General features: G+C 40.9%; 1 protein-coding gene across 1 annotated transcript; it reads left to right on the top strand.

The window, feature by feature from the left end:
• Window positions 1-49: 49 nt before the first annotated feature.
• On the top strand, window positions 50-26171 carry rad50 (RAD50 homolog, double strand break repair protein). Its single transcript, XM_056409045.1, has 28 exons — window positions 50-111; window positions 1823-1960; window positions 2070-2153; window positions 3341-3495; window positions 4402-4587; window positions 5157-5361; window positions 5707-5835; window positions 6730-6895; window positions 7226-7284; window positions 8253-8387; window positions 9633-9839; window positions 10038-10220; window positions 10691-10848; window positions 11732-11907; window positions 13095-13332; window positions 13674-13863; window positions 14593-14719; window positions 14852-15045; window positions 16248-16358; window positions 18361-18453; window positions 18617-18730; window positions 18808-18935; window positions 19043-19144; window positions 19745-19867; window positions 24143-24228; window positions 24294-24436; window positions 25206-25339; window positions 25622-26171. The coding sequence occupies exons 2-28, from the start codon at window positions 1832-1834 to the stop codon at window positions 25806-25808; spliced, it is 3942 nt and encodes a 1313-aa protein (XP_056265020.1). The 5' UTR covers window positions 50-111; window positions 1823-1831; the 3' UTR covers window positions 25809-26171.
• The last annotated feature ends 77 nt before the right edge of the window (window positions 26172-26248 follow it).

Below are 26248 nucleotides of genomic sequence, written 5' to 3'. Positions count from 1 at the left end.
TAGACTTGTGACTCTCGCGATCAGGGTGCATTTCCGGTCTGTATCCAGACCCGGAAGTAAGAAGTCTGGCGCGAAACCCCTGCACGTTCACGTGTGAACCACAACAACACGGTAAAGTGGGTTAAATCCAGAACACGCACACGGGCTGGAGTAGACTGCTCCCAACGAATATCATCCCCGTTTCACTGCGCTCGAGGAGCCTTTTGTTGGACAGTGAGCTTGCTAACTATAAAGTACACGCAACGCAGCGAAATGAGAGTTCAGACTAGCTGCGGAGTTGACAGGCAGCCAGGAGTAACGTGAGCTAACGTGTGGTGTTACGGTTTAACACGCGACCGTGTTAACTGTCGACTCTCAGCCGAATACGTCCTTGTCGTAGCAACGGCTGATAGAAAGAGAGTTACGGAGTCTCCACTTAACACGGTCGCGTGTTACACCGTAACACCGGTTGTGTTAACTGGCGACTTTTAGCCGAATACGTCCATGTACCAACGGTTTCTAGGAAGAGAGTTGCGAGGTCACTAGTTAACAGGGTCGCGTTCTACACCGTAACACCGATTGTGTTAACTGGCGACTTTCAGTCGAATACGTCCTTGTACCAACGCGTTTATAGGAAGACAGTTATGAAGTCACCAGTTAACAGGGTCGCGTGTTACACCGTAACACCGGTTGTGTTAACTGGCGACTTTCGACTGGCGACCTTTAGCCGAATACGTCCATGTACCAACGGTTTATAGGAAGAGAGTTATGAAGTCACCAGTTAACAGGGTCGCGTGTTACACCGTAACACCGGTTGTGTTAACTGGCGACTTTCGACTGGCGACCTTTAGCCGAATACGTCCATGTACCAACGGTTTATAGGAAGAGAGTTACGAGGTCACCAGTTAACGGTCGCGTTCTACACCGTAACACCGGCTGTGTTAACTGGCGACTTTCAGCCGAATACGTCCTTGTTGGACCAACGGCTGATAGGAAGAGAGTTATGAAGTGACTAGTTAACAGGGTCGCGTGTTACGCCGTTACACTCGTGTCTTTAAAAGGTGTTAGCTTGTTTAACGTCATAATCTCGTCTCTAAAAAAACAAACGCGACTGTACGGTGCTTTTTATTATTATTATTTTTTAATTAAAGGGTAATTCCTGAATAATTAATTTGAAGTTTGTTCAAACCAGTATTTGAGTCATCAACTTTGTATGACACTTTAAATATCTGACGCTAAATATCAGCGAGATGTCGTAAATGAACCCGTTTCGGTTTACGATAAAACCTGACATCGTACATGAATTACAATGCGATTTCTTTTAATGCCAACATAAATACGTATAAAAGGAGTAATTTACTCACATATTTTATAATGTTTTCATGTCACTAAATCCCCCGAAAAGTCAAAAACTAGTAACGTTTGACTGTTTTTCCGAGTGATCACACTTGCATACAATTGCTGTGTTTCTCATAGTTAAACTATGGTGTAGCATTATTTATTTTTTATTAAAAAGTAAAATCTGTTGGTCCCATATTTGACCATTTTAGCTCAAACGTGCATTTCTGTTGACGGTAAAAGTTTTCTACACTTTTTCAGCACAGCACTTTTTTATACTGGTATAATATTTAAGGCCGCTTTAAAAACGACCTAAAAATATTAGTAGAAAAAAATCATATATCTCAGTCGGCAGATTAACCGATGTCACCTTATTCACATTATTCTAATAACACTCAGCGTAGCTACAGATACATTTTTAGGTGTCATTGCGAGATAGAATCCATTATTTTCTTATTTTATTCCCTCTCTCTAACATTCTCTTTCCTTCTTTTTTTCTTTTCAGAAAGCAAACATGTCAAAGATAGAGAAGATGACCATCCTCGGGGTGAGGAGCTTTGGGATCGAGGACAAAGACAAACAAGTCATCTCGTTCTTCACGCCGCTCACCGTGCTGGTCGGACCCAACGGAGCCGGCAAAACGGTACGAGAACTCGGCCCGAAGAGGGCGGCGGGCGGCCGGAAAGAAGGAACGTGAAATACGACGGCGTGCGCAGGTGACGCCGACTGATTTCAATTTTATTTTCTTCCAGACTATTATCGAGTGCCTTAAGTATGTAACGTCAGGAGAGCTTCCCCCCGGAGCCAAAGGAAGTGCGTTTGTTCACGATCCAAAGGTGAGCGTCGCACCTCGCCGCTGCTTACGCTCACGGGAAGCAGCTCGCTCCATTTAACCCGCGGTTCAAGCGGGGGACGACGGTTAGAGGTTTTTTTAGGGGCGATTTTTTTTTTTTCCCCACTGGCTAATATCCAGAGGTATTTAAAAATAAATTGAGGCCACTTTTTTAAACTTGTGAAATAACAGTTAACCTTTGTTAAAAAATAATGAATATACTTATTTAGGCTTACAGTATATGAGCGATTGTCATAAAAATGGCAGTAATAAGACTATTAGGCAATAATAAGACTATTAGACAATAATTACTATTAGGCAGTAATAAGACTATGAGACACTCATAAGACTATTAGACAATAATATGACTATTAGACAATAATATCACTATTAGGCATTAATAAGACTATTATACATTAATAAGACTATTGGGCATTAATAAGACTATTAGGAAATAATAAGACTATTAGACAATAATGACTATTAGACACTAATAAGACTTAGGTAATAATAAGACTATTAGGCATTAATAAGACTATTAGACACTAATAAGACTATTAGGTAATAATAAGACTATTGGGCAGTAATCAGACTATTAGGCAGTAGTCTACAGATTCAAAGTGTTTTCTGAGATTTCTTTAACAAAACAGAAAACATCGGAAAATCATATTACATTTGTATTCTTATTTATTTGTGGTTATTTATTGTTATTACATTTTTTAAACAACTATTACCAATTATAACTTGGTTTTTTACAATAAAAAATTATATTTATTGCTTTATTTTGTGTGTACCTACCTAGTCCAGGCATTACAAATAGGAAACACACAACAAAGAACACAAACAAAACGCTATCACATCATCATAATTATGGGGCATTGGTTGCCCCTCTCGTGATATCAGGGGCAACATTATATTTCTTAACATTTTTAGGAATTTAATTGTTTGAATCCAGCTATTCTAACATTCAATAGCCAGATTATAAATGATGATATTGTAGCGGTAAAGTTTATGTACGTAACTAAAGACCGTGTCCCGACTTCAGATGAAGCAACTACGACTTATTGGGACGATTTGTGATGACTTCATCATTACAACAAGCTCATTTATGTGCGTTTTTTTTAATCGCCATTACTATTTGAATCCTCGCCTAATAAAAGTCTCCGTAAATTCTCTCCGTGTGGATTCCAGGACGCCCACGAGACGGAGGTGCGGGCGAAGATTCAACTCCTGTTCACCGACGTGAACAACGAGAAGGTGACGATCCACCGCTCCATGTCCTGCACTCAGAAAGCAAAGAACTACACCTTCAAAAGCCTGGAGCAGGTCATCGTCAGGAACAACAAGTAAGCCACACTCGCGGTTTCATCAGGGTTCGAACAGTCATGGAAAACCTGGAAAAGTCCTGGAAAACCTGGAAAAGTCATGGGATTTAAAAAAAGGTTATTTCCAGGCCTGAAAAGAAAAATAAATCAATAAAGTTTTAGAAAAGTCATGAAAATGTTGTTATATTCATATATTCACGCTGAGTTTTAAATAATAAATATGCTTTTTAAAAGAAAGACGCTCTAAATATAATCCGGCGTTCGCTCTTTCATACTTGCACATTTCTCCGCGCTGCAAGTGAACGCACCGTAACTGAAAAGACGTACATGTTTATTCTTTTAATCTAAACTATTGTCTCTCATTCATTTGAGTCATTTAAGGTTATAAACTGTATGCTCTGTGATTCTCTGTTAGTTTAAATACGACATTTTCTCACTTTTTCATGTATGCAATGAGATTTTTTTTTTTAATGGAAATTTGGTTTAAAGTCCTGGACACCCATTGGTCGACACGTGTATGACCCCTGTTCATGGAAAAAGAAGAAGAGAAACTTTCTGTGGTTCATCCTTGTTTCAATCTCATAAAAAAATGTACAAGCTCGTTGATTGCGTTCAGAGGATATGGACCAATGAACATCTAGGGGGTGTGGCCTAATATGTAAAGACTTTTAAATCACTTGGCCTATCTTCATCAAATTGCTCGACCATGTCCACATGGCATCCCTAAATGTACTTTCATTTTTTTCATAATATTTCACCATTAGGGGGCGCTGCACTCAATCCCTCAAAATCTGCGTTTCTTTGCCCTTTTTCACGTTTTGCGGAGATTAAACCCGCTTCATTCCAAAATTGGAGCGTAAAGGTCTTGAGGCCTTTTTAATATATTTCTGTCTTGGCATGATGTCACTTCCTCCGTCGTTCGCCCAGGGACGGGGAGAAGGTGAGCCTGTCGTCAAAGTGCGGCGACATGGACCGAGAGATGATTTCCGCCCTGGGGGTGTCGAAGGCCGTGCTGAACAACGTCATCTTCTGCCACCAGGAAGAGTCCAACTGGCCGCTCTGTGAGGGCAAAGCGCTCAAAGACAAGTTTGACTCCATCTTCGCCGCAACCAAGTAAAGATCGCTCGCTCTTATACACCAGCGTTCAAAGGTTTGGGGTCACTTAGAAAAAGAAAATTCGACAAAGCACTGTTTATTTCAGTGAAGATAACATTAAATGGATCATAAATCCTCTCTACATAGTTAATGAGTAGATGACTATGCTCTGGTGTTTAATGAAGTCTCTACAGAGGTGTGTAGAGGCCCATCTCCAGTGTTCTAATGGTACATTGTGTTATCGCCTTAGAAGACTAGCGGAGGGGTAGAAAACCCTTGATGTGAGCGCAGCTGAAAACTGTTATGCTGGTGAGAGAAGCTATAAAATTGGCCTTCCTTTGAGCCACAAGAAGAACAACATTAATATTTACAATAACAATCATTATTTATAACCTCCTCAACGTCTTGAAAAGATTTAAGTTCATTTTACAATTAATTTGTTAAATAAAAGTGAGTTTTCATGGAAAACACCAGATTGTCTGTGACCCCAAACCTCTGACCGGTCGTGCATGTTTTGTCAACATTATATGTCATTGTGATGCAAAGAGAGAGAGACCCCCGATCCACCACCTGGCTGCTCCCCTCAGGTACATCAAGGCTCTGGAGACGATGCGCCAGCTGCGCCTGAAGCAGAGCCAGACGGTGAAGCTCTGCCAGGTGGAGCTGCGCTACCTGAAGGAGAACAAGGACAAGGCCCAGCAGATCAGAGCCACCGTGGCCACCAAGGAGGCCCAGCTGGAGGCCTCCAGGGACCACGTGCAGCAGATAGAGGGCCGGGTGCAGCCCCTGGAGGTCAGGGGGGGGGGGGTTATGTGTGTGTTTGTTTTATATGTTTTATGCGTGTGTTTTGTGTCTGTTTTGTATGTGTTTTTTGTGTGTTTTATGTATGCGTTTGTTGTGTGTTTTATGTGTGTGTTTTATATGTGCGTGTTTTATGTGTGTTTGTTTTATGTGTTTGTGTGTTTTATATGTTTGTGTGTTTTTTGTGTGTTTTATATGCGTGTGTATTTTGTGTGTTTTATATGTGTATATTTTATATATGTGTGTTTTATATATGTGTATTTTGTGTGTTTTATATGTCTATTTTATATTTGTGTGTTTTTATGTGTGTGTGTGTGTTTTATTTATTCTTTTCAGGATCAAATGTCTGATATTGACAACAAACTGGGGAAAGTGATGAAGTTGGACAACGACATCAAAGCTTTGGACAGCAGGAAGAAACAAATGGAGGCTGACAACAAAGAGCTGGAAGAAACCATGGAGCAGGTAACACACACACACACATTGTTCTGATGTTTATTGTGAAGGATTCATCACTTAAAGCAGTACATTGTATTGTAGAGGCAACACATTGGCTACAAGGTTTTTGGAAAATTCAATTGAGGTTTAATTAAGTTAATTAAGAATGTAAAGACAAAAGGTGAGACAGAAAAAAGACGAGGACAAAGTGTGACAACACCTGTTTAATAATTGTTTAATAATACTGAAGTGTCATTCGCCTAAATGGGAAAGAGTGCAGATGGTGTATGAGGTTGTTGTTGTTGTCGTAGTTGTTGTTGTTTCTGTCAAGCCGGTTCATCACTGTTCTGCATCGACGTGAAGGTTTAGTATTCCCTCTCCTCTGCCTTACAGGAGTGTCTTCCTCCCATCTGTCTGCTCAATTCAGTTTATTTTATATCATATTAGGAATTTTCGTCAGTGGGCTTTACAATCTCTACACATACGACATCCCTGACCTTTGACCTCACCTGTAAATACACGTCTGCATTTGAAGAGCGATTGTTTTTGCTCAAGAGGACCAACGAGAGCCTTCCGCCACTCGTGTTGCAAAGTGACCCGAAGTCATTTAGTTTCTCCCTGGGAGCTAAAACAGCCGTTAATGTTTGTTAAGATGATGTTGTTGTCATTAGTGGCCCACAAAGGGCACCGGCTGGAATCGGCTGCCAGGACGCTCTGATGTGCTACTGTAATGCTAAACAATGTGATGCGTTCACTGGACTCTGGTTTTCTCCCTGAAGCGGACGAACGCTGCGTCTTTCAAAGATCCATTAGTGCGCTTATCTTGTTTTATCTTGGAGAACCTGACGGTTCCCTAAGCCGTCCTGATGGATCTCCAGAGCCACTTCAGTGTGTGTGTGTGTGTGTGTGTGTGTGCGGCAGGTGTTCCAGGGTTCCGTGGAGCAGCTGCAGGAGGTCTACCAGAACCACCAGAGGACCGTGAGGGAGAAGGAGCGCCGGCTGACGGAGTGCCAGAAGGAGCTGGAGAGAGCCGGGCGGGAGTGTCAGAGACTCCACCGGGTCAAGGGGGAGCTCCTGGTAGAACAAGGTACACACGCACACACACACACACACACACACACACACACACGCAGCAGTCTAATGCTTTACTTTTCTCGCGTTAGTTTACTCTCTTAGCCATTTGTGGCTTTCGCTTCATTTGCCCCTTAGAGGGGGCGGGGCTTATCTCTGTGGCTTGTCTCCATGGAAACAGTTATCAATTCCTTCATCCACCACGGAAGAACTAACCACTAGTTCTGTTTTATACTTGATGAGGACGTCCCACAAATACTCTGCTGTTCCCTAAAGACCTGTGCATGAAAGGAATGGACACGCAGAGGTTCCTCCTGGAGACTAAGCCCCGCCTCTCTTTTCCCAGGTCGTCTGCAGCTGGAGGCCGACCGCCACACTCAAGACATCAAGAACAGAGACGCCCAGGTGGGAGGGAAGAGAAGCGAACAGACGTTACCATGGAGATCAAATGCTCTCATTATAAGTGTCTTTGCACTCCACCGTCTCCCATACGACACTTTATTACCTTCGCATTCGAGAATGCGGAAGGTTATGTTTTGATCGCTGTGTATTTATTTATTTATTTGTACGCGTGTTATTCGCATAACTCAAAAAGTATTAACCCGAATCGCATGAAACTTGGTGGGATGATTGGTTATTATCCGGGGACCATTTGATTAGATTTTGGGATCGATCGGGTCAAAGGTCAATGTCATGAAAAGGTACCAAAAAAGTGGCTGCGGCAAAGGTATGCGCTCTACCGAGTGCCCGTTCTAGTTTATATTATATTTAATACAGCAACTACAAAACTACATAATATTCTCTTTACAAAGATACACACTGTTTGTGGTTTGCATTATTTTTTAAATTACTTTCGCATTATTGAAATTCAGTGCATAGATTTTAAAAAGGCATTTATCAGGGTTCATACAGTCCTGGAAAACCTGGAAAAGTCATGGAATAAAAAAATTCTATCCAGGCCTGGAAAAGAAAACAAAATGTTTAGTTCCAAAAGTTTTGGAAAAGTCTTGGAAGTTTGTTATATTTATATGTGCATTTACACCGTTTGATTAAAAGAATAAACATTTATATACATATTGATTCTTTTAATCAATCTATTGTCTCATTTATTGCGGTTATACTCGTTTATACGCCGACATTTCACATGTTTGGTCATGGAAATTTGGTTTGAAGTCATCCTGGAAATCCATTGGTCAACATGTGTACAATACAACATAATATTGTTCTATATATAAAGACACAAAGTGTTTGTGGTTTGGAAATTACTTGATTATTATTGTAATTCAGTGCATAGATTTCAAAACGCACTCAAAATGCTTTTATTACCCAATAAAGAGTCCATCTTGTTGATGCTGTCCTTGCCCCTCCCTCAGGTGCGCTCCCTGTCGTCCTACCTGGAGATGGAGGGCTACGACCGGCCGCCCTTCAGCGCCCATCAGCTCGAGAGCTTCAACCGCCACGTCGCTCAGAGATTCGAGCAGGAGAAAGAGACCGTCACTCAGGTTATGGTGAGGAACGCGCCGGGACGCCACACCTTTCTGTAAAGGACAGACCGACACTTTAAGGGTTGTAGCGGTCTCTCTTCTTTTGTTAATTACTCTTTTCTGTCCATTATAAGAGTCATAAACGACTTCCTGCAGTACAATACGGTCCACATGAAGCTTCAGAGGGTGTAGTAACAGTCTGTCACCACACGGCTTTATACAGTAATCAACTAAAGTCGAGACACCTGGAGGAGTCGTTAGCATCAACTTTCAAGGCTTCATTAACAGCTGCGAGTCGTTAACCCTTCATTACTTGTTCCTTCTGGTAGAACTCTGACATGTACATTGTTTTTCAGTATTTGGGAACCTAAACTTTTTTGTTTGGCAGTTTGCCGCTGACCTTTGAACCATTTCAGGTTATTCAGTGGAACTGCTTACATCTCAATACAACACATAAAACACATAAAACATAAAAAACCACATACAACACACGCATAAATCACACATAAAAAACACACATATAAAACATAAAACACACAAAAACACATAACACACGCATAAATCACACATATAAAACACAAAAAACACACATATAACACACACATATAAAACATACAAAACATAACACACACATAACACATCAAACACACATATAAAACACGCATATAAAACACACAAAACACATATAAAACATGTATAACACACACATTAAACACACATACATAAAACACATACAAAACACATATAACACACACATAAAACACATACAAAACACATATAACACACACACATAAAACACATCAATCACACATATACAAAACATATAAAACGCGAATAACACACACATTAAACACACATGAAAAACACACATAAAACACGTATAACACACATATAAAACACACACACAAAACACACATAAAACACATCAATCACACATATACAAAACACATAAAACATATAAAATGCGTATAACACACACATTAAACACACATAAAACACACGTATAACACACATAAAGCACACATATAACCCACACGCACACACACACACACACACCTCCTGCACTTAAACTGCTTGAATGGCAATAAAGACGTGGACAGGAGGCCGTGTTCTAGAACTCGCGTGTGTTTAGTTTGATTCTTTCAGCCGTGGTATTTATTGCCATTACACACACACCTGTGTGTTAGTTCACGTCAACATAAAAACGGCTTTATGGCGAGTGACTAGACGCGCCCCGCGTGACGCCCGCCGCCTCGTGGTTGCTCTCAGGCCGACCTGCAGCAGAAGGAGCAGCAGAAGCAGAACGCCGCGGACGAGCTGAGGGACCGCAAGACGGGCCTGGAGAGGACGGTGGAGCTGAAGAGGGACATCCAGGGCCGCAAGCAGCAGGAGCTGAGGGCCATCGGGGAGGAGCTGCGGCGGCTGGAGGGCTCCACCAGCCGCCTGCAGGAGCTGGAGAGCGAGCTGCACAGAGTGGTGAGCACACACACACACACACACACACACACAGGGGCTGTGGGGGCTTCATTAGATGGTGTGTGTGTGTGTGTGTGTGCCTGCATGTTTGTCTCCTCTCCCTCTTTTCATTCAGATAAGTTTGTAAATTACAGGATAAAGAATCAGCGATGTGGATGAGTCCATTACTTTAATGTGTGTGTGTCTCTTCATCTTCAGGAGCGTGAGCTTCGAGGTGCCCTTCAGGGCTCCACCGTGGAGGAGCTGAAGGTGGAGGTGGTGGAGCTGCAGAGAGAAAAGGTCGAGCTGGACCGCCGGCAGCGAGCGCTGGACCAGGAGATGGCGTCGCTCAACACGCACACCGCCGCGCGCACGCAGGCCGACATGCTGACGAAGGACAAGGTGACGCCGACCGCCGCTCTTCCTCTCGCTCCTCTTCTTCCTCACCCTGACCTCCCGTGACCTCACCGTCAAACCCACCAATAGAAACGCTTCGCTCATTCAGCAGCGTAAGCCCCGCCCACTACGGCCAGACGCAACTCGTAGCGTCACGATTTGAGAGCGAAGGTTGTTGTTTGTGTGTGTTTTATATTTGTTTGTTTCATGTGTGTTTTATAAGTGAGTGTTTTGTGTGTTTTGTGTGTGTGGTTTGTAGGTTTTGTGTGTGTGTTTTTATATATGTGTGTGATAAAGACACACCTCTACCTTCCTCTTCCTCCCTCAGCGACCCCCATGCTGGTGGAACTTTAACCCCGCGGTGCTCATCTCCTCTCTATGCGTTTCCCCTTCTTCCTCACCTCCTCCCTCCCGTCTCCTTTCCTTTCCTCGTTGGATCCCCGTCTCACCTTTTCCTCTTCACTCGCCCCCCCCAGACGGAGAAGGAGGAGCAGGTGCGTAAGATCAAGTCTCGGCACAGCGAGGACCTGGTGACGCTGCTCGGCCACTTCCCCAACAAGAGGGAGCTGGAGGACTGGATCTACGTCAGGTCCAAGGACATCAACGGCACCCGGGACCGGCTGGCCCGACTCAAGTTAGTCAGAGCGGCATGAACTAAAACATTTAAATATAATCACATGTTACACACAGGCGTTCAAAAGTTTGGGTTCACTCAGACAACTTTGTGTTTTCCATGAAAACTCACTTTTATTTATCAAATTAATATAAACTCTAAGACATTGACGAGGTTATAGATAATGATTTTTATTGTAAATATTAATGTAGTTCTTCTTGTGGCTCAAAGGAAGGCCAGTTTTACAGCTTCTCTCGCCAGCATAACTGTTTTCAGCTGCGCTCACATAAAAAAGGTTTTTGAGGGTTTTCTACCCCTCCGCTAGTCTTCTAAGGCGATAACACAATGTACCATTAGAACACTGGAGATGGGGGGGAAATACAAACAGTTTTATGAAGAAAACTAATTTCTTGGAGACCCAATTGGTGGCCATCTTGAAAAATAGCTGCCATCTTGGATTTTTTAATGGCCAATTGGGCAGATTTGGCCAAAATACCTCTGGAGAACAACTCCACCAAATGTCATGTTGTATCATAATTTGCACGATTCTACGATCTGCCCCACTATATTATGAACTCCTCAATCGAATCGAGTTAATATCAGATCAAGGGTTTTCAAGGGTGTTCTACCCCTCCGCTAGTCTTCTAAGGCGATAACACAATGTACCATTAGAACACTGGAGATGGGCCTCTACACACCTCTGTAGAGACTTCATTAAACACCAAAGAATAGTCATTTACACATTAACTATGTAGAGAGAGTATTTATGATTAATTTAATGTTATCTTCAATGGAAAAAAACTGTGCTTTGATAAATACGGACATTTCTACGTTTTTTTTCTCCTTCTTTTTTTCGAAGTAACCCCAAACTTTGTCGTGATATTTAGTTTTGTATATTTCTCAGCAAGGACCTGGCGTCGAGCGAGCAGAACAAAAGCCACGTCACCGCCGAGGTCCGGAAGAAGGAGCTGCAGCTGGCCAGCGACGAGGAGAAGTTCTTCAACGTGTGCGGCAGCCAGGACCTGGAGCAGGACCTGGGCAAGCTGCGAGAAGACCTGGAGAAGAGCTCCAAGCAGAGAGGTGACACACAGCGACCTTCACAGAGGCAGAGTCATTGTCACTCTGCGTGCTATTCGTACCGCTTATTTTGAGTGTCTGCATTTTAAGTTGGAGAATAGTTATATAATATATACATACTATTAAAAGTAAGTAATAAAAAACATTAAAAGTAAGTAATACAAGTAAAAAAAGGAATATAAACATTAAAAGTAAGTAATACAAATAAAAAAAGGAATATAAACATTAAAAATAAGTAACTAGAACGGGCACTCGGTAGAGCGCATACCTTCGCATATCACAAGATTGGGCATTGAATTATGAACATTTTGGCATTAGTTGCCAATTGGACAAAAATGTATCGTGCTATGGCAAAAAAAAGATTTTGACCTTTCCTTGACCCGATTGATCCCAAAATCTAATCAAATGGTCCCCGGATAATAACCAATCATCCCACCAAATTCCATGTGATTCAAGAAGAGTTGACCTGTTCATGACCTTTGACCTTGACCTTTGACCCGATCAATCCCAAAATCTAATCAACTGGTCCCCCGATAATAAACAATCATCCCACCAAATTTCATGCAATTCGGTTCAATACTTTTTGAGTTTTGCGAATAACACGCATACAAATAAATAAATAAATACACGGCGATCAAAACATAACCTTCCGGCATTTTCAATGCGAAGGTAATAAAAACATTAAAAGTATGGAATAAAAAAAATTAAGTATTAAAAACATTAAAAGTATGGAATAAAACAATTAAAGTAAGTAATAAAAACTATTAAACGTAAGTACTAAAAAACATTAAAATGAAGTAATACATACTATTAAAAGTAAGTAATAAAAACATTAAAAGTAAGTAATATAAACTATTAAAAGTAAGTACTAAAAAACATTACAAGTAAGTAATACATACTATTAAAAGTAAGTAATAAAAACTATTAAAAGTAAGTACTAAAAAATATTAAAATTAAGTAATAAAAACCATTAAAAGAAATTAGACATTTTTTTATATGTAAGTAATAAAAACCATTAAAAGTAAGTATCAAAAAACATTAATACAAGACATACGAGAGTATAGCTTTAGTAGCGTTGGTCTTTATGCTCCGAGTGAAACAACAAAGAAGGAGCAGGTGACTCTTAATGTGTACAAGTAAACAAAGTAGTGAGGAAGGTTTCCCTTCTTCCTCCACCTGTGTCCTCGCAGCCATGCTGGCCGGCGCCACGGCCGTCTACACCCAGTTCATCAGCCAGCTGACGGAGGAGCGGGAGCCCTGCTGCCCCGTGTGCCAGCGGACGTTCCCCTCGGACTCTGACCTGCACGACGTGGTCAGCGACATGCAGTCCAAACTACGCCTGGTGCCCGACAAGCTGAAGACCACCGAGCTGGACCTGAAGAGGAAGGAGCAGAAGAGGGACGAGATGATGGCGCTCAGACCCGTCAGGTATGAAGACGTGTGACGACGAGCAAGAGAAAGAATACAATTTTTTTTTAAAGAGTATAAAAGTGACATGTACCGCCACTAGATGGCGCCAGATCCTCATGTGATGGAGGTTTTCCTCTTTTCATGAACTTAGAAGAGCAACTTGTTTTCAACTATTTTGGTAAAAGAAACAAATGTCCACAACTTAAAATATGGGTTTCATTCAAAACTCTCCTAAAACATGACTTATGGTGAACTGTTGTAAGTTAAACATCTACTCTGAATAACAGCAGGGAGTCAAATGTCATATAAATAAATATAGCGTACATTTATATTCATATCCTCTTTCCGTGCCTCGGCAGGCAGTCCATCATACAGTTTCAGGAGAAGGAGTTGCCCGAGTTGAGGAACCGCCTGCAGGCCGTGAACAGAGACATCGAGAGGCTGAAGGCCGACGTGGAGGAGCAGGAGGCGCAGCTCTGCACCCTGATGTCGGAGGAGGAGACGGCCAAGGCCTGCCTGCAGGACATCTCGCTCATGGACCGATACCTGGTACCGCCCTCCTGCCCGTCTCACTCTTTCTCACCATGTGTGTCTCGATGCGGTGTTATGCGTGGAGATTATTGCATCGATGCATGAACGCCAAGTATTGCTCCTTTATTATATAAACTACAGGGTTCATACGGTCATGGATGAACAGGGAAAAGTCATGGAATTTTTAAATGGTTATTTCCTGCTCTGGAAAAGTCCTTAAAAAAAGAGTTTGGGAAAAGTTATGAAAATGTGTTATATTCACATGTTTATTTACGCTTAGTTTGAAATAACGATAATAAGAATAATGAATTCCGGTAATGTTAAAAACAATGGATCAATTAAAATAACTTTTTCTAATCATTTTAATATTTATAATGCAAATCACCACGAATATATTGCTTAAATAAAGTAAAAGGAAATAGTATACATAGATATGTTAATTCATTGGCTATGAGCCTATTAGATTACTGTGGATATATATATATATTTATATGTATATTTATATATATGTATATTTATATATGTATATATATATTTTTTAAATTATATATATATAGCTCCAACAAAAGTGTGGGACAATAAAAGTGATTAAAGTTGGCATTTTAGTTGCGACACAGATGACTCTCAGTGATTTTAAGAAACATCCCTGGAAGACATTGCTAATTCCTGGAGATGCACACACACTCTCCATTGTGTCTTTCCTACCTTCCTCATTTGACCTTTTACTAAACATGTGATTCTGTCCAGATGGATCTGAAAGACTTGGAGAGGAAGATCGCTCAGCAGGCAGCGAGGCTCCAGGGAGTGGACCTGACCAGAACCGTGCAGCAAGTCAGTCAGGAGAAGCAGGAGACTCAGCACCAGCTGGACACCAGTAAGAGGACATCATGCAGGCTACAATACAGCAGTCCTTGAATATAAATAATATCTTCTCGATGTATTATAATGTGTAAGCTCTTTTTTTGTCTTTAATGTCCGTTCTTAACTTGAATTTTTCCACTCGCAGCCTCCAGCAAGATGGAGCTGAAGCGTAAGCTGATCCAGGACCAGCAGGACCAGATCCAGACGCTGAAGAGCGGCGTGAACGAAACCCGAGCGGAGAAGCTGCAGCTGAGCAGCGACCTGCAGAAGAAGCAGCAACTGGTGGAGCAGAGCGTGGAGTTCACCTCCGAAATACACAACTTCACCAGGGACATCAGGGTACGTGGTGGTTGTGGTTGTTGTTGAAGTAACTGGCGTAAACAACCTGTTATTGTTTACGCCAGTTACTTCTCTAAAGATGTTAGAGCTTTTATAGTGGTGTGTATATACCTTTTTATTTTTGTATACCTTTTTATAGTAGTATATTTATGTATATATATATATTATTTTCTTTTTCTGTAATTTTTATAGTGGCGTGTGTGTATGTATGTATATATATTTATTTTTCTTTACCTATTATAGTGGTACCACTATAATATATATATTTACACTACCGTTCAAAAGTTTGGGGTCATCCAGACAATTTCGTGTCTTCCATGAAAACTCACTTTTATTTATCAAATGAATTGAAAATTGAATATAAAATGTAGTCAAGACATTGACAAGGTTAGAAATAATGTTTAATGTTTGAAGTATTAATTTTGTTCTTCAAACTTCAAGCTCAAAGGAAGGCCAGTTGTATAGCTTATATCACCAGCATAACTGTTTTCAGCTGTGCTAACATAATTGCACAAGGGTTTTCTAATCATCCATTAGTCTTCTAAGGCGATTAGCAAACACAATGTACCATTAGAACACTGGAGTGATAGTTGATGGAAATGGGCCTCTATACACCTCTGGAGATATTTCATTAGAAACCAGACACTTCCACCTTGAATAGTCATTTACCACAATAACAATGTATAGAGTGTATTTTTGATTAATGTTATCTTTATTGAAAAAACAGTGCTTTTCTTTGAAAAATAAAGACATTTCTAAGTGACCCCAAACTTTTGAACGGTAGTGTATATACATACCACGATAACATATATATATATATAAAATAGTTAACGAAAAAGTTGTGTGTAATATATATATATATGTGTGTGTGTGTGTGTGGAGGCACTTGGACAAGACACAGGATTGTTTATAATGTTTAGTTCTTGTTCACCCTCTGGACGTGTTGACGAGATGTCAATGCAGAATTTAAACGTGTTTATTTTTGTGCGTTTGCACATTTCTGTTCCATACACATATTTTTTACCTGTATACTTGATTATTTATCTGTATACTTGTATCTCCTCATGTGTGCATCACCTGCATTTTGAGTTCTCCTGTCACGTTCCTGCACTCAGTCCAGAATCGTCCCGCGGTGTTCCTTAGTGAGTATTCTCTCATGTGTGCTTCACGTCTTCCATGTTGTTTCTCTCCGTGTCCACCAGGAGGCCAGAGAGCAGCTCTCTCCTCTGGCTGCTGCTCTGGAGAAGCTGCAGCAGGAGAAGCAGGAGCTGGGGGAGCGCAGGAGGCAGAGGCAGGAGGAGGGGCAGGAGAAGGTTAGTCTCATGACATGTCATATCCTCATCTCATTATGACATCATATCCTCCTCTCATGACATCATATCCTCCTCTCATGACATATCCTCCTTTCATTATGACATCATACCCTCCTCTCATTATGACATCATACCCTCATCTCATTATGACATCATATCCTCATCTCATTTTGACATCATATCCTCCTCTCATTATGACATATCCTCATCTCATTATGACATATCCTCCTTTCATTATGACATCATATCCTCATCTCATTATGACATCATATTCTCCGTGTCTTATGACATCATAGCCTCCTCTCATTATGACATCATATCCTCCTTGTCTTATGACATCATAGCCTCCTCTCATTATGACATCATACCCTCCTCTCATTATGACATCATATCCTCATCTCATTATGACATATCCTCCTTTCATTATGACATCATATCCTCCTTTCATTATGCAGGCATGAGAATCCCTCACCTTTCGGCGAAATTCGCCGTTTTGAAACCAAAATAGGTGACTTACGTGAATCGTGTAGATCCGAAGAGTTTTTGTTTTGGGGTAGGGGGTCAATTGGCCGGGCGTTTATGAGATTGGAGGGACCGGAGAAAGTGTGAAGTGTTGCTCTTCGCAATAAAACATCTTTGATGGGACGGTCGCCTCGCCAATCAGCGTCAAGATGTCTTCAGCGTTTGGTGGTTTAGGTTAGCTTGAATGTTAGACGCTACTTCTGCTGCTGTCGCGCTGCACGGTGGAGCGATGCTAACAAAGTACCCGTACGTTAAGAGCGATGTGATTTAGCATATTTTTAGTCTCAATACTTCATTAAAAGAGCGATCAGAGCGCACGCGCTGCTCCGTGTCAAGCTGTTTGCACGCGCAGCGCAGCGCTCACAGCGAGGGGCGTTAAGTGGCGGAATTTTCGGCTTTAAAAATAATTTTAAAAAAAGATGCCAGAAGTGAAATGTTTAAGTTCAGTCTGTAAAGTTGTGTAACTCTACAGCTGCTCTTCCTGATGAACTCTATCCTCTGGTCAGAGACTAACGGCCTCATAGTGTATCATCAATGCTATGATGCCTCCATGTAGTTTCATTAACATCTTGCTGTATTAATACTAATATTACTGCTATTTGTTAAGTGTTGAAAAAGTTGGTAAAAAGTGAACCATACAGATATTTTATTTATTACTATTATAGATAAATATACCAGTATCGTATTTATGGTATACTGTTTTTATGGTATTGTATCATGATATTTATGGCAGGTATGGTATAGAAGATCGTGACAACCAGGTAGAGGCAGAACAGACTCGAGGAACAGACTCGAGGAACAGACTCATGGCTCAGCAGAGCACAAGACTTGAAGACTTGTTCACGCCAAAAACAACAAAAAGGAAGTTGGTTCATGAATGACCATATTATACACAATATTACTATTATTATAGTATTATAGGGCCCGATCACTGACTTGGTGTCAGAATGGAGGACCTATAGATGATCATACAACGTCCAATATCGATGTTCGTGGAAGTCACCACCAGCACCCCCCCCCCCCCCCCGCGCGCCTATCCTCCTCACCTTTTTCACCCCTGACCCGTTTTCATGCCTGATTATGATATCATACCCTCCTCTCATTATGACATCATATCCTCATCTCATTATGACATATCCTCCTTTCATTATGACATCATATCCTCCTCTCATTATGACATCATACCCTCCTCTCATTATGACATCATATCCTCATCTCATTATGACATCATATTCTCCTTGTCTTATGACATCATAGCCTCCTCTCATTATTACATCATATCCTCCTTGTCTTATGACATCATAGCCTCCTCTTCTCTCATGGCATCATATCCTGATAATGATAGAAGTTAGTTACCATTAAAAAAGAGGAATGGAATAAAAGCAGTTTTTAACTTCCTCTGCTACATTTAATAATCTTAATCTAGTATATTCTACATGTAATAATCCTAATCTCTATTCTCACTCTTTGTTTCTGACAGATCGGGACCATTAAGGAGAAAGTGAAGGCGGTCACCGCCTTGGAAAGAGACATCGCCAAATACGTCAACGACGGCAGAGATGAATACAAAGAGGTGTCTGCTCCCGTCATACGTGACACACGCGTGTTCACGTGTTGATCATGCCGGTTACATACCCTCTGAAACACCAGCGTCACGTTTCCTTTGAATAACCTTTTATTTTGTTTTGATGGTCAGTCGTAAAAGTTGATTTGACTTCTGGGTTTTTTTGCCGAAGCAAAAAGAGGCGGAGCTTCAAGAAACCAACACTCAGCTCCACGAGGCCGACAAGCACAAAGAGAAGCTCAACAAGGAGATGGGGAACGTCCGCCAGGACATCGACACGCAGAAGGTTAGCGCCGGTCGGGGAGAGTCTGGATCCTCAAGCAGGGGAGCGGTCTGGAGGGGTAACCTTTCCTTGTCCTTCAGGTCCAGGAGCGCTGGCTGCAGGACAACTTGACCTTGAGGAAGCGCGTGGAGGAGTTGAAGGACGTGGTGGCGAGACACGAGGCTCTGCTGAAGGACATGGGCAACATGCAGGTGTTGCATCTCCGCCAGTAAGAGCACGACCACGTTATTACTACCCCCCCCCCCCCATCTCGTTTACCATGGCGTGACATTAGAGGTCACTCAACCGGGGTTTGACCTTCCTGTTGCTGTCCAGAGAACGACGTGACGCAGACCGCAGGCTGGAGGAGCTGAAGAAGAACCGCAGCATTGCACTGGGTCGCCAAAAGGGCTTCGAGGAGGAGATACTCGATCACAGGTGAGACACGCAGACACCTCTGGGGTCCAAGCAGGGTTCCTACGGTCATGGGAAACCTGGAAAAGTCCTGGAGAGAGAAAAAAAATCCCCAAAGTTTAGGAAAAAGTCATGGAAATGTGTTATATTCATATGTGCATTTGAGTTTTAAATAATTAATGTGCTTTTTAAAAGAAAGACGCTCTAAATATAAGCCGGCAGACGCTCTTTCGCACATTTTTCCGCGCTGCAAGTGAACGAACCGTAACTGAAAAGATATAAATGTTTATTCTTTTAATCTAAACTATGGTCTCTCATTAATTTGAGTCATTTGAGGTTATAAACTGTATGCTTTGGAATTCTCATTGTCAGTTTAAATACAACATTTTCATGGAAATTTGGTTTAAAGTCCTGGAACCCCATTGGTCGACATGTGTATGAACCCTGTTTAAGACGGTGCTCCAGTATTAATGAGGAAATACATTTTGTTCCTATTAATATTATCAATATAAACTTTTTTCGCTGGTTTCTGTCCAACTTCACAACTGACGGGTCCAGTTTTTTAAATTAATAATTTGGTGTCCGTCATGAATTCAACTTCCTGTTTGAACCGACTGCTTCCAGAAAAGAGCTGCGCGATGATCAGTTTGGAAAAGCAGACGAGCGCCACAAAAACAAGATGATCACCATGAGGACGACGGAGCTGGTCATCAAAGACCTGGACCTCTACTACAAGGCCCTGGACCAGTAAGTAGCATGCAGTCAAAGGAGGTGGAGACCACAACGTAGTTATCGGTTTATCTCATCAGAGATTTGCAATAGATTGAATTGTGTTTTCAATGTTGTGAATTATAATAAATTAACAAATAAAAATCTATTACGAAAGAGATATTTAAAATTTAAAATCAATTACTAAAGAGATATTTAAAATGTTAAATCAATTACTAAAGAGATATTTAAAATGTTAAATCAATTACTAAAGAGATATTTAAAATCAATTACTAAAGCGATATTTTAAATCAATTACTAAAGCAATATTTTAATTCAATTACTAAAGAAATATTTAAAATCAATTACCAAAGATAGATTTAAAATCAATTACCAAAGATAGATTTAAAATCAATTACTAAAGAGATATTTCTCATGTCAAATCAATTCCTAAAGAGATATTTAAAATCAATTCCTGAAGAGATATTGAAAATCAATTCCTAAAGATATATTTAAAACCAATTACTAAAGAAATATTTAAAATCAATTACTAAAGATATATTTAAAATCAATTACCAAAGATATATTTTAAATCAATTACTAAAGAGATATTTGCATGTGTCCGATGACACGAACCGAAACGCATCTGATTGGATAACTGAAGCTGCAGAGATGAATGTAACCGTGAGTTAAAGAGGGGGATTCCTAAAGCATGGGGCCTACCGTGGTGGTATTGGAGTATTCAGTATTCTTTTACCTGGTATCAATAACGGCTATAAAATAAATCTCTCCGAATGTATAAATAAGAAGAACAATGCAGAATAATAGTTTTTTAAGCTACACAATAAGATTCTCAGTGTTTTGCTGAGTGTCTTTGATGCTTCGCAGTGTTGTTGGTGAGATCTGAACTTTCTGCTGTGTGTTCCTGTTGTGAGAAATCAATTTGACTTATCCTTATCACAGCGACCACAAAGCTGTCAGATGGGCGGCCAGGAAGTCATTTGCCTCGCGGCGGGGAACTTTACTGTGAGCGGAGAAGTCAGTTCTCTTGTTTCCAGACCTGGAGGCTTCAGGCGTGTTTTATCTGGAAGGCTCCACAGTCAAACTTTTGATTATTGATAATATTTAAGATGATTATTACGATGATGAAGGCGATGCAGGGTCGCATCACGGCAAGAAAGCTCCGGGTTTCAATGTTGAACTTTACAGTAAAAGTTCTGATTTTAATATGAAGCTGCAGTATTAAGACCCCTTCATTGCAGCCATTTGCTAAAATCAAAAAAGTTCATTTTATTTCTCATTAATGTTCACTCAGCGCCCCATCTGGACAGAAAAAAACTGAAATGTAGAAATGTTTGCAAATTTATTAAAAAAGAAAAACTGAAATATCTCATATATATATATATATATATGAGATATTTCAGTTTTTCTTTTTTTTAAAGAAATATTTGAAATATATCTGATTTTTAAAAATATTTATTTAAAAAAGAAAAACTGAAATCTCATATATAAGAATTTCAGTTTTTCTTTTTTAATGAATTTGCAAAAATGTCTACATATATATATATATCAATAAATACAAAAAGGATACAACAGGATATTATTGCATAACGACTAGTATTCCACTAAAAAATCATTTAATAGATTTGAGTCTAAATGAAGTCGCGTCCATTACGGAAAACTGGCCAACTTTAACTTCCATCCTTTTATTTTAATTTGCCTCCTGACTTTCATTGTAATGAGAAGCACAAACATGTGTGCGAAAGATTTAGTTTTAGTGCACAGCAGATAATAAACAAATATAACTTTGTGTGTACACACAATCTAAAGTAAAGAAAATGTTATTTATTATAATAAGAGGTCTGCAAAATAATCTATGTCGGCCAACTTGATACATAAATTAATTAAGTGTGAAAATGTCTTTATTTGCCTGTAGAAAAGGACCAAAGGAAATACCACGACGCTTATCGCAAACGATCAGGTCGTTTTCCCAGAATGCATCGCTGTCATTGGCAGCATTTTGTAATGTGGCATCAGGTTTGCGTTCGCTGCCTTTATTTATCTGATTTTAAAAATGCAAGTCATTGGAAAACACAACTTAAAATGTATCGGAGGTTGTTTTTTTTGCACCAGTTTGATTGCAAGTCCCCGATTGGTCCACTGGGTGCACACGAGGCCTTCAGCCTTTCTGCACTTCATCCAGATTCCTCTTCCTCGTCGTGGGGGTCAACCTTTTGTTCTTGGATGCGTGGATTCGTCTGACAGAGACCCGAACCGAGACTGAAAGTGAGCCTCGCTCGTGTGACTCACGGCCCCAGATACCATCTGAGGAGAGAGCAGCAGCCTTTCTTCTGTTATCGAGGTGGAAAGCACGAAGAATCCAGGTCACAGTTTCTGTCTGAATACAAAGAAAGTGGCGTCGCGGTGAGATGTTTAGATGTGGAAGCGGAAAAGAAAGAAACTTCTGTTTGAGACTTCCATATCTGCTTCGCTTGAGCAGCAACAGTCAGTCAAACCAGTCAGTCGATCGTTATTCAGAATGAATATGTAAATGTGTACAGGTAATTTTGGATTACATTTTAATGAAGATTAGGCGGCTGTCGGGTCGCGTGTGAAGAGCAGTCGCCGTCTGCGTCTGCTGTTAATTCGATATGTTACCTGCCATAAATATCAAGATACACGATACTTACGATACGATACAGGTATCTAGAATAGTAATAAATAAAACATCTGTAAGGTTCTCCCTTGCAGTCAACGCGCTGGGCAGTATGACTGAGTGCACTCTGATCGCGCTATTTTAATATTTATCTCGAAGCGGACTTCATGTAACTCGACTCAGCCAGGAAACACCGATTCAGGAAAGCATTCGGTCTCTAAACGAGACGTAACTTTGGAAGATTCACGATTCACTTGATCAAGACTTAACTTCTAAAAACGTTGACATATTTTTATTTATTTAAGGACTACGTTGTTGTTTTTTGTCTTTGTGTTGGAAGCATTGTCAGCACGGGACATTTATTTTATTTATAATTAATATAAATATTATATTTATATAATATTTATTTTATTCATTAATATAATATTTATAAATAACATTTATAAATTTAATATTTATATTTTATATAATATAAACAATAATATTAATAAATATAAATAATATTTGTTTTATTGCCCGTATGACTGAACATGTCTTATAACTAAAATTCAATATTCCTAAACATAACATTAAAGGTCCCAAAGAACACATTTTGTTCGTCCCCCGTCGGCAACGTGATGCATCTCAAATATAAAATCACTTTATTCTTATCGTCATGACCAATCTGATGACCAAAAAAATAAACATCTGTTCCATAAATAGTGTACGTATTCTTTATCCACCAAACCTGCGAGAAGAATCTCTGCTGGTGGAACGTTATCGCTTTAAACCACATGTTAGAGTTTCTCATCAATTTGGTAAATTATACACGAAGGATTCGTGGTACGCCGGAATACGCCAACAAATTGCTGAGCTATCATTTTGTCATCAAATGATCCGAAAATATCTCAGCAGTTGTTCTTCGGGTCACATGTCCACGGTGGTCACGCTAGTGTCTGACAGTTTAATCTGCAATACACAACATATTACAGATTAAATGTTGTATTCAAAGCAGTGGTGCTCATTGTGGGCTGTTATTATTATCTTTATTTAAAAGGGACCATGTAGAGTTAAGTCAAATGTCACCATTTGATGCTCTGAACCAGATTGTAGCTACACAGATAATTAGCATAGAGTCCCTTGACAGACAATAATAAACATAAACAATAACATAACAATAATAAACAAAAACAATATAAAACATGAAATGATAACAAACATAAATCAATAATAAACAGTACAGGATAAGATGCAATACAACAGTATATGTGGAATGGAGAACACAAAATACACACAATGTGAAGCTACAGTACATTAAAAATAAGTAAAACAAACTATTAAAGTAAGAAGTAAAACACATAAAAAATATGTAATAAAAACCATTAAAAATAAGTAATACATAGTATTAAAAATAAGTTATAAAAACCATTAAAAATAAGTAATAAAATCCATTAAAAATAAGTAATAAAAACCATTAAAAGTTAGCAATACATGCTATTGATAGTATTCTCAGATTTCAAGACACAGGAAATGCCTCGTAGCCATTTTGACCCCCTTATACACATATGTTTATATTATTGAATTCTTTTATTCGTCCGCCTGGCGCTCGCCTCACCCGGCGACGTCGTGTGCCTTGGTGCCGCTGAGCGTCTCGCCCTCTGCTCTTCTTCCTCCTCCAGAACCATCATGAAGTTCCACAGCATGAAGATGACGGAGATCAACAAGATCATCAGGGACCTGTGGCGCAGCACCTACCGCGGCCAAGGTGCGTGGCTCAGGTGTGTTCTCCTCTCTCTCTCTGGGCTTCATGCTCTCGCCCCCCGTCTCCAGACATCGAGTACGTGGAGATCCAGTCCGACGTGGACGAAAACGCCTCCGCCGGCGTGAAGAGGCGGGTCTACAACTACAAGGTGGTGATGGTGAAGGGAGACACGCCTCTGGACATGAGGGGGCGCTGCAGCGCCGGCCAGAAGGTACCGGACCCTCACCTGCGCCTCGTTAGACCGTCTTCAGCATTTATTAGCACGTCTTCAGCATTTATTAGCACGTCTTTCACGTCTTTTACATTTATTAGCACGTCTTTTGCATTTATTAGCACGTCTTTCACGTCTTTTACATTTATTAGCACGTCTTTTGCATTTATTAGCACGTCTTTTGCATTTATTAGCACGTCTTTCACATTTATTAGCACGTCTTTTACATTTATTAGCACGTCTTTCGCATTTATTAGCACGTCTTTCACGTCTTTTGCATTTATTAGCACGTCTTTTGCATTTATTAGCACGTCTTTTACATTTATTAGCACGTCTTTTGCATTTATTAGCACGTCTTTTGCATTTATTAGCATGTCTTTTACATTTATTAGCACGTCTTTCACATTTATTCGCACGTCTTTTACGTTTATTAGCACGTCTTTCACATTTATTAGCACGTCTTTTACATTTATTAGCACGTCTTTCACATTTATTAGCACGTCTTTCACGTTTATTCGCACGTCTTTCACATTTATTAGCACGTCTTTTACATTTATTAGCACGTCTTTCACATGTATTGCACGTCTTTCCCGTGTTAAAGTCTACTCTGCCCCGGTGGGCCTCTCCTCTCTCTTCTCTCCTCTCTCTTCTCTCCTCTCCTCCTCTCATCTCCTCTCTCCTCCTCTTCTCTCCTCTCTCTTCTCTCCCCTCCTCTCCCCTCTCCTCTCCTCCTCTCATCTCCTCTCCTCTCCTCTCCTCTTGTTTCCAGGTGTTGGCGTCGCTGATCATCCGTCTGGCTCTGGCTGAAACCTTCTGCCTGAACTGTGGGATCCTGGCGCTGGACGAGCCCACCACCAACCTGGACCGGGAGAACATCGAGTCGCTGGCACACGCCCTCGTAGAGTCAGTACACACACACACACACACACACACACACATAACCTTTAAAAAATGGGCTTCTTAAATCTTTGAGGTTCGTGAGGACGGCCTCCATGTCCTCGCCCTCAATGTGGCGACACAAAAACACTGTGATGTCCTCACAAGAAGAGAAGAGCCCCGACACACACGGTGCAACATGCCGGCTCCAGAACCGACGCCGTGCACCAACAGAACCTGGTTTGTGCTTAATGACCTTGTCCTCGTGTCCTCACGTCCTCACGTCCTCGTGTCCTCTTCCCCCTCCAGAATCATCAAGAGCCGCTCGTGCCAGCGCAACTTCCAGCTGCTGATCATCACCCACGACGAGGACTTCGTGGAGCTGCTGGGCCGCTCCAGCTACATCGAGCACTTCTACCGGATCCGCAAGAACCAGAACCAGAACTCTGAGATCATCAAGTGCAGCATCACCTCGCTGTCGTCCTTCCTCCACTGAGCCGAGGACTCCACGCGCCTCAAGGAGGTGTCCAGTTGAATTAGAGGAGCATTCTGCAGAGGGCGACCTGCTTCTTCCTCTCTCCTCCTTCCTCTCTCCTCCCTCCTCTCTCCTCCTTCCTCTCTCTCGCCCGCTGCTCCTTCGTTCATACATTTTTTTCTATAACATCACAAATTCTAAAACATTTAAAATGACATTAGCTCATCGTTAGCATGAACGTTCCCGTGCTTTGGATCCTGACGTCATTGTCCGGTCGCCCCCTGCTGGCCAGCAGAGGCAACAGCAGGATGAGTTCAGCTGCAGAGGTCGTTATATTTTGCCACTTGTAATAATAATCTGTCATTAAAGCTGCTGGTGAAGTTATGTGTGACTCTTCTCTTTCCACTGGAGTAAACATCCCTATAGATCCATTTCTCAGAAACATAACTAAAGTGTTCCTG

Source organism: Pseudoliparis swirei, chromosome 3 (genome assembly GCF_029220125.1).
Source record: "Pseudoliparis swirei isolate HS2019 ecotype Mariana Trench chromosome 3, NWPU_hadal_v1, whole genome shotgun sequence".
NCBI lineage: Eukaryota > Metazoa > Chordata > Actinopteri > Perciformes > Liparidae > Pseudoliparis > Pseudoliparis swirei.
Note: the sequence above shows the minus strand (reverse complement) of the source record. Positions and strands in the feature narration are given on the sequence as shown.